Genomic DNA, 17,601 nt, shown 5'->3' with positions numbered 1-17,601 from the left:
AAATCTAGCGGCGTATAATAAATTGGTTGCTATTGGTTAATCATGTTTATTGTTTTGTATTATTATCTTTTGTCTATATATATTATATATACAAGAAAATCTGATAACTAGTTCCAGAGTTTAGTCTGTATAGTTATAGTCTGTGTATTTATATAGGTAGATATATATAAATTAATGTTTGTGGGTAGATTAGACCTCTGGGAAGAAGATATGTTAATTTACAAAGGGTTAAATTTGTTTTTTTTTGTTCATCGGATTTTAGTACGGTTAGGTTAGGATAGGATTTTGTATTAATTGATTATATTAATCCACCATAATATGTGGAATACGACAAACATGGTATAACTTTGATACTTTAGAGTTAAATCATACACTTATGTACAAACAGCACGGGGTCCGCGATCTACCGCAGGTAGATTGCCTACTTGATAATGTACTGCTGCGAATCAGAATTTTTATTCGGAGAGACGGAAAAGTTAAGATACATTTTGAACACCATACTCCGAATATTAAATAACGAATTGAACAAAGTTTGAGTCATATAGAGTTGATACATTTAACGGGAAACGAAGTGCACGGAATCAGCTAGTATTATATATATTACTATCATTATTTTATGTAGCGTTAAAATCGAGAGATGTCCACCGATTCCGGCAAACTATCGATCCGCGATCACAAACTGATATTTTATGTACAGGACACTCACGTCTTTGAACGCCGTACTCGCGTCGTTGGCCACAATCGCCATCTGATAGTTGTTGTTGTTAGTGTTTGAGTTGTTATTGTTGTTGTGTGCTGGCTGAGTGATGTTGAGATTGTTGAATCACTTGCCGTTGCTGCTTCTGCTGTACTTCTTGGACCGACCTGACGACATCGTGCTGCTGTTGTTGCTGGAATGGCGGAACCTGGTGCCGGTGGTGCTAATTGTTGTGCTGCTGGTGATGGTACCCGTTGTAAGTGCCCTGACGACCGCCCAAATGCTGTGGTTGCTGTTGACCAAAGAGGCGGACAGCGGTAACTTCATGTTGGGTGGGATCTGCGGTGGCGTGTCGGTCTGCACGTCGGGATATCCGGCCATTTGCTGGGCTGACGACGACGACGAATATTACTGTTGGTGCCATAGTAACTACTGCCGTACAACCCGTTGGCGCCTTACCTGTGCACAGAAATACAGTTAAAATGGTCAAAGGCTTAGAAATATATTAATTTCGATGAATTGTTATTTACACGTGGATTCGATTTAACTGACGATAAAACCTAATAATAGATAACCCACGAATGTAATACTATTATGTGAGTCAATCTTCTTTAATTGTGAAACACATCATCGGTAGCTTATTACCTAAAGTTGGTATTTATCAGACCTTGACATGTAATAAAATCCCTATACAAGACATTTATGCTATATAGGAGAGGGGAAAGTGTAAAACAATGGAAAAGCCATGGTGGGTGAGGTCTGCGCAGTCCCTCGTTATATTCACCACCGAGACTATTCTGCTATGCTGCGCGTTATTACATTTATTGGTACGTATACAGTAAAGTCCTGATAACTCGAACTTCAAGGGGTATAAAAACAAATTTGACTTATGAATTTTTCAAGATATATGAAATACAGTTGTTTACAGTACCTATCGAATGTATAGAAATTTTCAAGTGATGAAAGAAAAAAATCGAGGTTTAGATGTTTATGAGTTATTGATACCTGACAGCGAGTCATATTATTATAGACCTGTATACGTAGCTCAAACTTACCTAGAGTAAGATGACCTAGACGGCGACAACGACGAGGTGTTGGGTATGGTGAAACCGGGCTGATGACGTTCGGCCACTGGTGTCCGGGCGGCGGTGTTCTGGACGTGGCTATGTCGGCTAGTGACGATATTTTCGGCTTAGTGGGCGGCAATGGTATACTGCAGTCTTGATGATGATCGTCCTGCATGACGTGGTGGTGGTTCACCTTCATGGGGTGCATATGGTCGTGGTAGTACAACAGATGTTGGAGCATCGGCTTGCGATCGTCATCTTCATCGTCGTCTGACATGACGCCTTGGCCCATCATGTGATCACTGTGACTATCTGATATCGGCATACCACACATAAAATTATGTAATGTTTTACTCAATAAATTATGGCACATGGGGAGTGAAATGATCGAAAGGTCTGTACCACCCGATGTGGCGATACCATGTAAAAAAGGAGTAGCCCCACTGCATGCAGATACATCAGACATGTATACGTCTTGTTTGGAAATGTAATATATTCATAGCTACGCTCTAAAAAAGTATAATTAGGTTGCTATAATGCTATGGTAACCTAAATATATTAATAATTGGTTAGTGATGGTTAAACATCGCCTCTATAAGTCGTGAGTCCAATACAGGTAGGTACGTTTCACTGGTATACATATCAAACAATATTTAACTTCTTGAATGCTCATATCAAACCCATAAACATATCGATACACTCTAATTATTACTTCCTTCAAAATGTTGAATATGACTTTATGAGTTAATTTGGACCATTTTCGTCGTATATTCGTGGGATACGTTTTTAATATTGTTTTTCGATACATATTTTGCACTCATAGCTCTGAACCAAAACCTCTATCAGACAAGGCTTTGAATAAATCTGTTGACGAATGAAAAAATGACAAACATTACAAATTTTGAAACATAAAATATATTAATTAAGTACGATTGTATATAATCTAAATTGACTATATTATCATTATTATATATTGTAGGTTATATAGCGGTTGCTAGTTAGTCGAAATTCGATCCACAACGTTTCGTTCGACGTTGTTGTTATTTTCTCATATACAAATACGTACAATATTATTACGCTACTCGTAAAATATTTAAATTTTAGGAGTGTTATCGTTTTAAGTTATTGTAAAGGAACGCGTGGAAAAATTTACCCTGCACGTGTAAATAAATAGTCACGATAACGCAGTCTGTTTTGTGCTCACGCTGAAAAGCAGACGCCATTTTACACGCTCGTGAGAGTTGTCGACGGCATAAATATTATGCGTTGGGCGGGATTATGGTTAAACAGTACAGCTCGTTTCGGTTGGCCGACCACCGAGTGGTATATATGTTACGGTCTGACGGTGGCTAATATCATACCTATATGCGGTCTTAACATGTTTATGCATAATATAGTCTTATTTTATGTTGTACCTACGTGTAGTATTGCAGGGTGTAGCCTTTTTACTTTTTTTCCCCTCCGAGTAATCGAAATTCAAAAATATTGAACACTACGCGCACATAACAACACTAAAATATAATATACCTATAAATAGTTGTATATATCAGTGGCTTTTAAACATAACTTACAAAAACTTTCATATTATATAGGGGGGGGGGGGGGGGGTCAGTAGAAACATACCATGTACGTATGAACAAATCGTAATTTTAAAGTAGGTAGGTATATATGATTAAAAAAAGGCTCGCCTTAAAAAAGGTCATTATATACAGTGAATGAAAAAAATATTTTATGTATATGTGACTATCAAGTCTCTCAAATTCAAAGCCCTAGTTACGCCCATTAATCATAAATATATTGATGGTTATATAATAATATTGTCATGATAATAACAGTCACTTGATTGCAACTATCGTGGCTTACTATAATCGTGCGGCTCTGACTTAAAAGGCGATGGTGAGACCGACGCTTGGATCTAAATGTCTATATATTGTGTATAATATTAATATAGTAGGTATTACAATGATACTGCAATTGTAATATATTATACAGAGGCATAGTATGAGTACATAACAACAATTTAAATGAAATACATTACACACATTAAACGAAATAAATTAGAAGAAGAATTATGGATCTTCATTGACGATTCTCATTATCCTGCAGGAGAGATATATGCTATCGTTTCTCAATATTAGGTACGTTCCAAATATTAAATATATAGAGTAAATGAGAGGAAAAAGTAATATGAAGTGTGTATAAAGACAATCATCAAATCAACCATTTAGTTCATAGAAAAAAGATTAATCGTTGCTATGTTCATTCGTTTGTTGGTGTACCAATAAATTAGTGTCAACGGTGCCATAGGTGATAGATCTATGATAATATTAAAATGTAGTATTTACCACCTACCTACCTGCAATCATAATACTATTATAACTATAGCTATTAATTTTTTTTTCAAATAAAATATCGTTAATACTGTTGTAGAACATATTTTCTGATAAGTGATGGGTACTCATGTTTTATAACAAATTTGTATAATATACACATTACACACGCATACTATAATAGTCACATTCCACCATTGTATACGCCTCTGATATAAATATATGTATTGTTACTATCGTATATATACTACCCAGATTCGCTCGTGTAAAGAACATAATGCACATCATATTATTATTATATACGATCGGCGAGAAGCTTTATTATTATTATTGCTACCTATCATCATTTAAAGATTTTTTTGTTACGTTCAAAGAATAATGTATAGGTAGTCCCTACCGGTGTCTTTTAGCAGTTTGAAAACGTAATTTTACTGTTTCGCATCGTGCGGAAGGTGGTTCAAAGAGAATACATATACAAGACCGCGTCGCGTCCGGCAACGTATCATTATTTTAATATTATCATTATTATTACGAATTTACGACGCGAAAAGGTTAAACGCGTAGTTGTTTTTTCCAACCCGTCGTTAAAATATTATTTTTTTCAGTGATATCTGATAGGGGATGCGGGGACGAAATCCCGTGTGCATAAACGAAACGGAGATGGAAATAAAAACAAATAACACCACTGCGAATATATTGTACCAAACGGTTTACGCGGGGACAGAATTATTTAATATATATTAATATAATATAACCATCGATGTAACAATTTATTTATAGTATACATTTTAGACTTAGATACTGGGTGCCGAAAATATTGACAAACGTGTTCGATATTGATACTCTGTCCATTCGCGTAAACTGAATAATCAACAGATTTCGGTGTCACCCGATGAAATATTCACAAACCGGTTTTCTATTTCCAAATCTCGGTTATGCAAAGGTATTAATGATCATAAACCAACGAAATATAATATATCGATGTCCGATGGTGCTATTATAATGCACTATCATAATAAAAGTCATGAGGATATAACAAAGAAGTATATTTTATATTTATACATTTTGAGAAAACTTATGATTCTATCCATAGACCAAGCTTATCAACTTATTAAAAGAATTTAATTTCCCAATAAAGCTAGTTATTTGATCAAGGCTTGAGAAGAGCTCGATTAAGATTAAAATTATCACGAGTACAGCATCAGAAACACTAAGAGTATCTACGGGTTTAATACAAGGAAACGCTCTCTCCCAATTTTCTTTAATCTAGTGTTAGAAAAAATAGTTAGAGAATTAAACGTTATTGACGGAGTTACGATGGGTAACTCGACTTTAGGATTACTAGCATACGCCGATGACTTAGCCCTATTAGGAAATAACTTAGAAACTGTGGAAAAAAAAAGGCATTGTAGAAAATTAATAAATATAGCAGGCAAATGTGGTCTAAAGATCAATGAAAAAAAGCTCTGATATCCCTCTGCTGTACAGTAGGTTACAAATGGGTCAATGTATAATGAATTGTACTAAACTTAAACTCAATGATATAATATCATTGTAGGTATAAGAAAAATGATTCTGAGCAGAGACGATTTGTCAGTCTGGATATTTTATATTGGTTTCTATGGTGATAACAATGCGTTAGAAATTAAAATCCCATTTCTAGCGGTTTTTGTACTTTATCAGTGGTTTTTCCCATAGCATCAAATAATAATTATTGAGAAAATCGAAAAACGACCTCTCTAAAGTACCATTTTTGATTCAATTTTCTAAAAGAGTTATCGATATATATATACTATATGTTGAAATCAAAGCTCTCTTTCAGGTAGAAATTTTGTATACAGGATAAAAAAAAAATAAACACCATTGTAAAACCACTAGCTTCCACGCTCCGATCAGAATATAAAAAAATGGAATATGTTATAATTGGATGAAGACGTAGAGAATACCGACAAGGAGAATTTATAGAAGTGGAGCGCCATAATTTTGGGATAGCGTCACGTTTTAAATACCTAGGATCCATAATAACACAAAACCTTAAGATGGAGGGGGACACTAGGATACAAATGGGAAATAGGTGTTATTTTGGCCTAGAAAGCATGTTTGGCTCAAAAGTTTTATCAAACAAATTAAAAATATAATTGTTATGACCCTGATAAGACCAGTAGTATTATATGGCTCTGAGAAAGATCGAAGAAACTAAGACTTGCAGTGTTCGAATGAAACACTTTAAGAAGAATTTATGGATCATGTATCGACTCTGATACAGGGAAATGGAGGATACGCCACAATGAGAAATTGAAGAACTTGTTTCAAAAAGCAGATATTATTGCGAAAATTACGAGAAAAAGATTAATTTGGGACGGGCATGCTTGGAGAACAGAGGGGCTTAATTTATTAAAGCGGTTTTTAAAGAAAATCCGTTTGGAAAAAGACCATTTAGTTAGGTAGACCGCGTTTATGATGGGAGGATTGTATTAAAAATGATGTTAAGGTAGTAGAACCAAATAATATACAATGGAGAAAAGTTACAGAGGATAGAGAGAGATGGTAGAAAATTTGTTTGAAGGGATTGTCTTGAAGGCTGAAATACCCACATAAAAAAAATCATAAAAAAATAATTCAAAATTTGTTCAAAATTGATATTATGTGATTGTAAGTTGAGTACTTTTTATTCTTCTTATTCCTAATATATTTTATGCAACACAGATAATTATTTTTTTTTTTTTTTATGGTCTTTAAAGCCCGGCGGCTATGGCCATTAGCTGACTGTGAGGTTTTATGATTGTAGGGTTTGTAACGGTAGGTTTTTTACACGTGTGTGTTGTGTTTGGCAGAATTTTTGATTGGGAACCCGTAGGTATCTGCCAAGCCCGGGTGGAGGATGGCGGCACTTGTTCTCCGGACACCGTGACTTGTCCGAAGAAAAATGCCACCCACGGCCAAGGAATCGACCTCGGGTCGGCTGCGTCACAGCCGACGCCTTAGTCCGCTCGGCCACTCCGTCCCCCCGCAGATAATTAATATCAACTGGAATTCGGCAGTATAATACAATATTATACTGTATTAAATCGATAAACGACGAGGAGCTGCTTCAGTTAAACACGAGATGAGAATATTTAGTAATATGACGCCGGCTTTTCGAAATTGAAATTCCGGGAACCGAGAAGATAAAACATTAAAACAATATAAAATAAATCGACAGACAAAACCGCGTTGATTAGTTCACCGTCTCGTCAAGTGCTATAATTACAACAATATTACAATTATCTGTATTGCACATTCCTGATACCTACACGATGCATCCGGATAGAACAGACTACATATATAATAATCGTTCCGGTTCAGTTCATCTTAATTTCATGGAACACGTTTTAAATTGGATATTATAGAATATTCATATTATACACCACTGTAACGTCTCCTCTTCACGACAATCGTTACACCACTATTATAATAGGTAGGTGGTGACGCCGTGCCGGTTCAAAAACAATGCGATCTAAATAGTGTACCGATGTATAATTCGTCCGGCGTGTAATAATAAAAACAATACAAATAATGATAATAATAAGGTGCTCAGACGAATGGCTCATAATATATTAGGTACCTATATTAAGACACAACATAATAACGTCAAACGCATTGACGCTATAATGATTACAGGGTGATTCGCCAAACACGCTCACCACCGTTGTTTCCTTTAAATTTTAATAATGGATTTATTCGAATTCCGATTTTTGGAATTTTCAAGTTCAGGTACTTATTTAAGGACCATATCTTCGAATAGTTTGATTTTTATACTATTTTTACGAGTAGTGGTATAGTATTTTTTCTTAAAAGTTGTAATCCAATGACTATTTTGCAATTGATGTTGTATCTGAAATCGAAATTGGAAAGAGTTAGTGCTTGAATTATTTAATTTTGTGTATTATTGATAACATTTCCGCACTCCGTAACAATAGCTGGCTTGGATGATAAAACGGCTATGATCTGAATATTTTAGCAATTATCTAATATTAATCTATGAAGATTTTATAATCTGTACAATTTTTTTTTTACACTACTCTCATATAGTATTTATATTTATATATTTTTAAAACCATTTTTAAGGAGTACCTTATTATCCTTAGTATATTAAAATATTATAATAATATACATTTTAATAACTCAGACACTGAGACACTACTCGTTTGAATTTGAATTTGAATTTAAATACATCTACTTTTAAAAAAAAATCAACTAGGTACTTATAACAATTTGTAGTAAATTGGGTTGGTTCCAATTTGTAAAGATAATTGTGTGTATCACCAAAAGGCAAAAAGTACTCCTTGATCGATACAAAAATCTAAATAATTTAAAATGTAGTCCTTTAAGTACAATTAAAATTTTCAAAAATCAGAATTCGAACAAATTTATTATTAAAGGAAACAATTTGAGGTGAGTAATAAGTGGGCCATCATGCGTATGCGTAGGTTTAATAATACCTAATTAAAAACCACACGATGTGGTGGTGGGGCGCTTCAAAGTTGTAATGATTTGAATGTTAAATTGTTTTGTATTTTACCTACTCGTATAGTAATATGTCACGGCTCACGGTAGAAATAATCACCTCGGCTGGATCTGTTGTGAAAAGTCAGTGTACAAATTTAAAGTACATAAATTATTAATTTTAAATAATATATTATGCACTAGGTACAATAAAAGTATATACACACCAGTGGAGCAACCAGGATTTATTCAAAAAAAGGGGGGGGGGGTGTATTGAATTACTGTTGTTCTGTTCCTTTCTTGGATATATATATATATATATATATAGGTGTACATTATATTGCTTAATAAACTCTATTGTTGATGACAATGTCAGGGAATTTTTAAAAAAATTAAAATTAAATTTGAAATTGGCCATGGGTTTTGGGTGCGCCACTGTTACGTACTATTATTACGACATGGGTATTATTATAAAACCCGCACGTCTGCTCGTCATCCCTTGTCCGACGTTCGAACATCACAACAACAACAACAATGCGATAGTGATTGCAGGAAGCGCCTTTTAGTTTCGAGGCCCCAAAACAAACTGGCGATAAAAAAAAAATAAAAAATCATACCCATACATGTAAATGTCAAAAATAAATCCCGTGTTCGCGTCAAAGGCCGCGTGCATGCGGGTGCGGCGGTCGCGGAAAGTCTGTCAATTATTATTCTAGTATTATAATACGCGTGTCGCACCTCATGTTATATATTATTATAATATACACGCCGAGAAAAATAACGAGACGACAGTCACCCGCTTCCTCGTGGGTCGTCCCGCGAGTATATATACGGCCAACGGTTCTGCAGAGATCAAACGAGCAAGTCACACTACATTATTATAATATGATATAACATAATATAATGTTATGTGTAATAATAAAAAAAAAACCACCCACCTCCTCGCAACACCTGCAGCGGCCTCCTTTTATTTACCCTCAAAGGTTGTATTTTATAATATGTATACAATATAATATTATTATACTCGCGCGTCGGGAAACAAAAACTCCGGCGGCGCGGCCGTATATATACGACTACATCACGCGATATTATTGCAGCCAGTCGATTACCGAAGAAATTCATTCGTCGGGTTCGTCGTCTCGTCGTTTCCGATTCACGTCTCAAATTTCTACGATACAGTACAAGAAACGTGTGTGCATGTCATTAGAATATAATATATAATATTATATAGGAACCTCCGAGAAGACAATCGTACATATTATACGTTTTCAGGTAGTATTCCGGGATAAATTAGAACCGCACGAATGTACAAATAGTATATTATTTAAATGTGTTTGTAAAGTGAATTACTACCGGCACAAGTGCGATCTCACGTCGGCAAAACTATATTTTATTATTATACCTATGATCATCGATCTGAGTGGCGCAAACATGATTTCTGAAAGGGGGGAGGGGAAATCAAAAAAATAAAACTACTAGGCTAAATGCGAGGAGAAATTTTGAAAATCCCTCACCCTCTCAAAAAATTTTACCTAGGTAGTAAAAATTCCCACAATAAGGAACAATGAATATAATTTGACTTTATTCAAAATTCACATCCAACACAATATGGAAGATTATCCACTCCAAAGCCAATGGGAGGGGATATAACCCCCACGCCCCCCCTTGTATGCGCAACTGATCGATCTGTTGGAGCAGCATTACGAAACCATGGTTTACAAAAACTGAATTTCGCGAACCATAATTATATTATACCGGGACATGTATGATTATTATATGATAGGAAAATACAGAAGACCTTTATGACAGCAGCGATGTGGTGTTTTTTTTTTTTATCATTACGACAACGAATCACATTTTTTTCCCAAAATATTATATTATGTCACTCGATACCGCGGTTAACTTATCATCGGTAAGCAATCTAATGACTACAAACAAAAAAAATAATAACGCTTAAAAAAACAATTAATATTCATAGTTGTATATTATTGTATGCTAGTAAAATAAAATATTCGAAATCGGGAAAAATGAATTATTCAAAGACAATGCTCGACGACTCAATTATAATATTATATGTATACCGTTTTGTAAGAGTACATTTTGGAGTTTGCAAGGCTAATCCGCGGACGATGGGATTTCGAACTCGAACTGTTATGTATATTATAATATTTTATAATTTGCCTCCGGAAATGCCGTTTTAGCCGTTCGCATTGCAATCGCCTATACGCCATATATTGATTGCGAACGGTTTAATAATAACAATTGTTTTCGAACAAATTTTAATGCTCTATAAATTATTACAGGATATATTTTACATGATATTTTATAGACTGCCCAATAAATATAATATTATAATTTATAACAAATATGTGTGCGCGTAGGTACATCATATTATTACTATCAAACGTTTCGTACGTTTCTAGTTGATTTTTTGCATGAAATCATTCACCAATGCGTGCATTTAAGTGTATTATAATATTACTACTATATGTGGTTAATAATAATAATATTATTGTATGAAATCGAAACAGCGTATAACATCCGAGCGATTGCGGCGTCCGACATAATCGTACACCCAAAGACATATTATTTTCTTGTACAGCCGATGTGACCGAAACGTTCGGCAAAACGAAAATATAATATTATCATTTGAGTAAAACACAAAAATATTTGATTTTAATTCGTCGCATAGAATTCCACATCGATTTTTAAATGAATGGCGCCGATTTTCGTCCGGTTTGTAATTAAAGGAACGCGCGTGGCTTTGACGTTTGGACAACAATATAATTTAATTATTAATAATATTTTCATTGATTTAAAAATGTGCCGTATACTATACATCATTACTAACGGTGAATTTATTATTGCGGTCGCGTCGATTAGCATTTCAAAAGAAAGCAATTTAATTGATTTACGTGTACTTAGCAATAATTATAATAAGAATAATAATATGTAGTCGCGATGGCAGGCAATTTGCTCGTTGTAAATATTGTAATAGCAGAAATGCTTGAATTGGGAACAAATCAGAAAGGGGAGTGTAAAAGTGTACAAAAGTGTAAAAAATATGTGCGTAACTTAATATTGAAATATCTCATTGATTTGGATATAATTAGAAGGGGTACGCATAAATATTTTCTACAAAAAAAGGGACTGCGACCTAACCCTCAATTCAAGCACTGAATATCAGCACTATAGTATTACACATGTCTTATACCACACGTCTTATGCAATTGCAGGGTGTAATGATATTATATAATATATAACGTCGTCAAGCTCGTGAGTATAATGTATATTACGGCTATATTTTAAATTTTAATCATAATATGATAAAACTATATAGGTACCTTTACTACTATTATATGACGAGTAGATTAATATTGATTATCCTAAAAAGTTATAGGTTAGGACATATAGATAATAAAATCGTAGTAAAAATAGTAAAATATTATATGGTTTAATATACAAACAATAGTTTGAATACCTAATGCTAATATGATTTTATACTAAAGACGTTTGTTTCGGTGTATGCGGTTGTTTAATGTTTTTCAATTCGAAAAAATTAAATAATGTTTTGCGTAATCATTGATAAAATATAGAACTGGTCGAGTTTAAATTGAATACGATGGCGTTGATTTTTGATCTTTATAGGAAACCGTTCGAAATTCCCACGAACGCCTTAGCCGTGTAGTGGTTTGGAACGCTCAAAATTGCTTATTACATGTTATTATAGTCCCTCAGAGACGACTACTCCTCACCGTTAATATCGACACTATCGAATATATAGATTAAATTACACACGCAATACGACAATAGGTACTCCAACGGTTCTGAATGCCTTTGGATTTTGGAATATAACTAGAATACTTGTATACAGTATACTATTATCACTTGTACAAGATTTTTCAAAAGATTCATTATACAGGGTGATTATAACCAAAATGTTCGTCACCATTTTTTCTTCAATAATGCGGCTACTGAGAAACTACTCATTCGAATTTCGTATACTAGTAGGTACATTCAAATTGTCTGCAAGTATTCTGCATATTTGTCGAATAAGACGCGTTATATTATTGTAAACGCGTATAAGTATAGACAATGATTCAAAATGTTTGTTCTGAAAAGAAATCTTATACTATATAGCACTTGAACAATATTTTCTTAACAGTAAGTTTTTTTTCAACCAAATCGCAGTCTAATAGACCTAAATTCTACGTATAATAAAAAATTGTACGTCTACGATTTGTGTACATTATATATTAATAAAGATTAATATAATATGCATATACCACGGATAAACTAAAAATAAAAAAAAATGGTAATATTAAATATTTTTCAGTAGTTTTGAATAACAACGTAGCAGTTAATTTGTTTGTAGGTATAATTGGAACACAACTCAGATTAAAAATACTGTACCTACCTATATCGTAAACATATTTAATAATTTATACTTAACTGTTGTTGAGAGATTCTCAATAAATAAATCAACCGATTCTAATTAAATTACACATAAGTTAACGGACTTCCATATTATGACTATTTTAGGTATTTGATTTAACTAGAAAAAAATAATATCGGATAATTAATTATAATATTATACGTACTTACTCACCTACGTACCATATTATAATCATTTCAAAAATCAAAGATATTTTTACATCAATCTGATTTTAAAACAATAATCGTATTATGTGAACAAATTACCGACAAACATTCCGCCAATAACTGAAAAATAATGTTTTCCGCTCAAAATGTGTTTAGAAAGAAACAATATAGATTGGTAATTATCGTAATAATAGTATACATTATAAAATATTTACAATTATAAATCGTGGGCAAATAATATCATGCATATACCAAGTAGGTTCATATATTATAATGTATAAGTCTTAAACGTAAGTTGTCGAAATGGAACGTACCGTTATACCTTATGTAGGTTAATATCGATTTGAAAAGCCTATAATATAATATATTATATTGGAATGAAACTTTATAATAGTCATTACACAATTTTTACTTAACATCGACGGTCATCGTGTAAAAGACGTACCTAGTTATCACTTAGGTCGTAGATATTATAAACAGATATGTAATAGTATACTGCACTGGAGGCGATTATGGGATCTCAATAAACCACAAATGGTTTTCGATTATAATGCACTTAGTCAATATGATATCGTACGATTTACCTACTGCTAATTATTGTGATCGTCTTGTAGGCATATACTCGCAATGTCCTCGGCAGTCGGCTTCATATTACTATAGTCAGTCGGACGACGATTTCAATACCGTTTGCACACTGCTCTGCTAGCGAAAAACAATTATATCGTATGAATAATAATTATTAATATTAATATTATACCGAACATGACGTCACCTGCAGTTGTACAACCATGGCGATCCGCACTGTTCCTGTTCGCGGTCGTCTGCACGGCCTATGCCGGTCGGAGCCATCGTCGAGACGTCAGTACTTACGATTCACTCCACCTGTACCCGCGACCGGCGTACTTGCCGATTATGCCTTACTACGAGGTGGACATTCCAGAACAGGAAGGGAAATTTTTCGGCGTCATGGCGGCCACCCGATACGAAACCGTGAGTATACCGCTTTTGACGAGGTTACATACAGCTGCATACATCATGACCGCGGTTGCGGTCACGGCGGTGTTATCACGCGGATATAATATTTCTCGACGCCACGGCCTAAGATATAATGGACTGGGAACAAGCAGCTTATCACGGCCACGAATATATGTACAAGAGGTAAAGTGCGGGGGTCGCTATGTGTTCTTGGAGTTCACAGCGCCCTCTGCATTTAACACGGACTAAGATACAAATTGTGTAGCCAAATAAAACCACCGGTAGCGCTGAAAACTTCAAGAACAGAGTTCTTATCAGCTAAGTGATACCTTTTCGTGGCCGTCCCCCGATCCCCGCCGACCATGTCGTTTCCAGTCCATTATACCTTAGTCCGTGGTACAAATCGAGGCAAATGCGGGGGTCGTAATCATAATCGAGAGTTTACAGCGCCATCTGTATAAAACACGGACTGAGATACAAAATGTGACGCTAAATAAAACCACTAGTAGCGCTGAAAACATTCAATTATGACTGTTGATGATAGCAGAGGAGCCTTTTCGGGCTGTCCCCCGTCACCCGCCGACCATGTCGTTTCCAGTCCATTATAATATCTTAGGGCCGATTTCACCAACACAGTTAATCACAGTTAAAGCTAACCGGAGTTTTAATCGGCCGAATTTGGCTGGTTAAATATCTGTTATCAGCCGATTAAGCGTTAACCGTGATTAACTGTGTTGGTGAAATCGGGCCTTAGTCCGTGTTCGGCGCATATAAGGGTGTGGATCGCAAAATATCGCGGCAAAGTTCGAATAGTACCCGTTATCGTGGTATGCGTATAGGAAGGTACTTGCAGCCACGAAATATTATGCCTGCCATTCGACCCCGGGATAACTGAAACAAAATGAAAAATTTTCATTCGGTAATAACAATATGATGTGAAGTCGTTTGTGTACATAGATTTGATCGGATTTTTGGAGTCTGTACAAACAAATATAATTATACACGTAAACATTCCTATTGGACGCGCTGCACGTTTGTCATTTGTGAGCAGACATTATATCATAGATGTACAGTAGAAACCGTTTATAATGACAACGGTCGTAGGTGACAAATCGTATTGTATAATATTTGAAAAAATAATTTTACATGTATCGATTTCGACTTTTTTTCAACGATTTCATTTGCGTCTCTGAAATACGATACCAATATCGACGCCCGCGCCAGCCATATTATTATAATAATATTGTGTGTAGATAATAATATATAGTTTCGGCCGCGTTTTGGACACAAATTCGAAAACGACATGTCGTCCTTACATTATTATTACGATTATAGTATATTATAGGTACCGTACGCGGTTCCGTCCGATTAGTCGCGGAAGGGGGCGCGGGATGATTTCACTTTCGTGTCCGAGGTTCAAGGTCGATCCGGGTGACCCACCGAAAATCAATAATCAAAAACGTGATCCGATCCGGTCACGGATCCATAATAATATATTATAATATTATACATTATTTAATATACACACGCCGATCGTTGCATAACCGCTATTAATCCGTTTGTTGACACAACGATAATGACAACAATGATAATAATAACAATAACGATGATGATGATGATGGACATGTTTTCAGATTATCGTCAGAGAAACCGTACGTCCGGTGTGTCTGTACGTGGACGGGAACGTGCCGTCTTGCGATCACGTGATTCACAGCAATCACAACAGCCGCCCGCAGAAAGTCCCGGGACCGGTCATCTCTCGGCGTCCGCCGGCCGTCGATTACGAGACGTATTTCATCGAACCCAGCAAACCGGACGCGAAGATCGAGTGAGTGCAGTCCGACGGAATATATCGCGGCGTCGCGATAAATTAATAAATTACGAGGGGTGTTCCGTTCGAAGGAACCCACGTGGGTTTCAAAACAATATAATTATATATATTATATTTTAATTTTTAACAAGTCGACCGTCCTAAAAATTTCACCGGTATCGTCCCACAAACGCATTGAGTGTCATAGTATTGTATAACGAAAATTACGCACTAGGTCTTCTTCTTCTTCTTCTATACTAAAGGCCTTGCCTTGTCGTTGCAAATCTGGTTCGCAATTCATCTCTATTAAAAGCCAGTCTTTTCGTATCTATAATATATCGACTACAGTCAGCTTGTTTTATAACTTCATGCACTCGGTAGTCTTATGAATTCACCGAATGAATTTGTATGATACTCTGATTTTTTTTTATCACAGTTTCGTGGGACGTTCGCCCTATAGATGCAAATAAATAATTAATAATCTCAATACGAAATCGGCAAGTATAGGCGGGTGAAATATTAAAGGCAATAATTGAAAAATTCACGTGTACCACAACGTCATATTATTATGATACACAAGGCAGTCGACTTTTTGATAAAATAAATATCATTACACTTCCGAAATTGAAGAGGGTAGGTACCAATGAAAACCAACGGTTACAGTCGAGTTGTTTTTATATAATTTTTTTCCGCAAATGGTCAATACTTTCCGCCCTTCTAATAGCTACAAATTATAATCATTCGCAATATTATTCACAAATGCTATCCTATATAAGTATTTAAATATGGTGGAAAAGTGAATCGGCGGAAGAGAGATATTGAGTATACTTTTAGCGGAATCGAGTAACTCCCGATAGATCACGCCACGATCAACCCCCCGGGAAATTATGATTTTTTTGAAATTCTCATCGCTCTGTATAATATGCGTACAAGATATACGTACACGTTTCAGACTATAACGATTATTAATTTAAACATATATCGGGTCTTGTGTTCTTATACATACGACTTTTGTACACTTAATAATTACTGAAAATACACACTGTTATTTCATTTACTGGTTGAATCGACTTCAACTTTATTTCAAACCATTATCTTTTGGATCGCTGACGGACCGCATACAACAATATTTTAAAACTCATAAAAAAAATGTTTTTACTCTCAAAATAATGCTAGGAATATTTTTCAGTACTACATAATATAGAATATACAATTATGAAATAATAAATCAACAAAAATAATATTATGTTCCTCTTTATTTCTAAGTGTGTGATCAATATATTATTTCTAATCAATCTATTTCAAGAAAAGTGAAATTTTCAATTGAAAAATTTCAAGTGAAATATTTCAAATTCAGAACCTTACATATATAGGTATTATGATTTCGGGTGATATAGTCGAAACGAGAAATACTAAATCGTATAAATAATATAAAATAAAACAAGTCCCCTCGTTACTGCAGGACTACGGAGCGATTATATGGCTGGGGTAGACATATTATCGATTGCGCAGTATTATAATTATATGAATGATTCGACGAAAAGCTAAGACTATTAATGTAATCGCGACTTTAAGTGCTCTGTATATCCGATTTCTAAGTGGAATTCGGGACATCCGATCTCGTAGTTTACCGAA

The 17,601-nt window shown here is 34.8% G+C and overlaps 2 protein-coding genes across 2 annotated transcripts; one reads left to right on the top strand and one right to left on the bottom strand.

Moving 5' to 3' along the window:
- Positions 1-690: 690 nt before the first annotated feature.
- LOC132945766 (uncharacterized) lies at positions 691-14,048 on the bottom strand. Its single transcript, XM_061015526.1, has 4 exons — positions 13,954-14,048; positions 13,766-13,880; positions 1,753-2,076; positions 691-1,156 (listed from the first exon to the last, which is right to left on the bottom strand). Exons 3-4 carry the CDS (start codon positions 2,057-2,059, stop codon positions 921-923), a joined length of 543 nt encoding a protein of 180 aa, XP_060871509.1. The 5' UTR covers positions 2,060-2,076; positions 13,766-13,880; positions 13,954-14,048; the 3' UTR covers positions 691-920.
- LOC132945767 (uncharacterized) lies at positions 13,944-15,988 on the top strand. Its single transcript, XM_061015527.1, has 2 exons — positions 13,944-14,171; positions 15,791-15,988. Exons 1-2 carry the CDS (start codon positions 13,944-13,946, stop codon positions 15,986-15,988), a joined length of 426 nt encoding a protein of 141 aa, XP_060871510.1.
- Positions 15,989-17,601: the final 1,613 nt, after the last annotated feature.

Source organism: Metopolophium dirhodum, chromosome 5, assembly GCF_019925205.1.
Source record: "Metopolophium dirhodum isolate CAU chromosome 5, ASM1992520v1, whole genome shotgun sequence".
NCBI classification, from domain to species: Eukaryota; Metazoa; Arthropoda; class Insecta; order Hemiptera; family Aphididae; genus Metopolophium; species Metopolophium dirhodum.
Note: the sequence above shows the minus strand (reverse complement) of the source record. Positions and strands in the feature narration are given on the sequence as shown.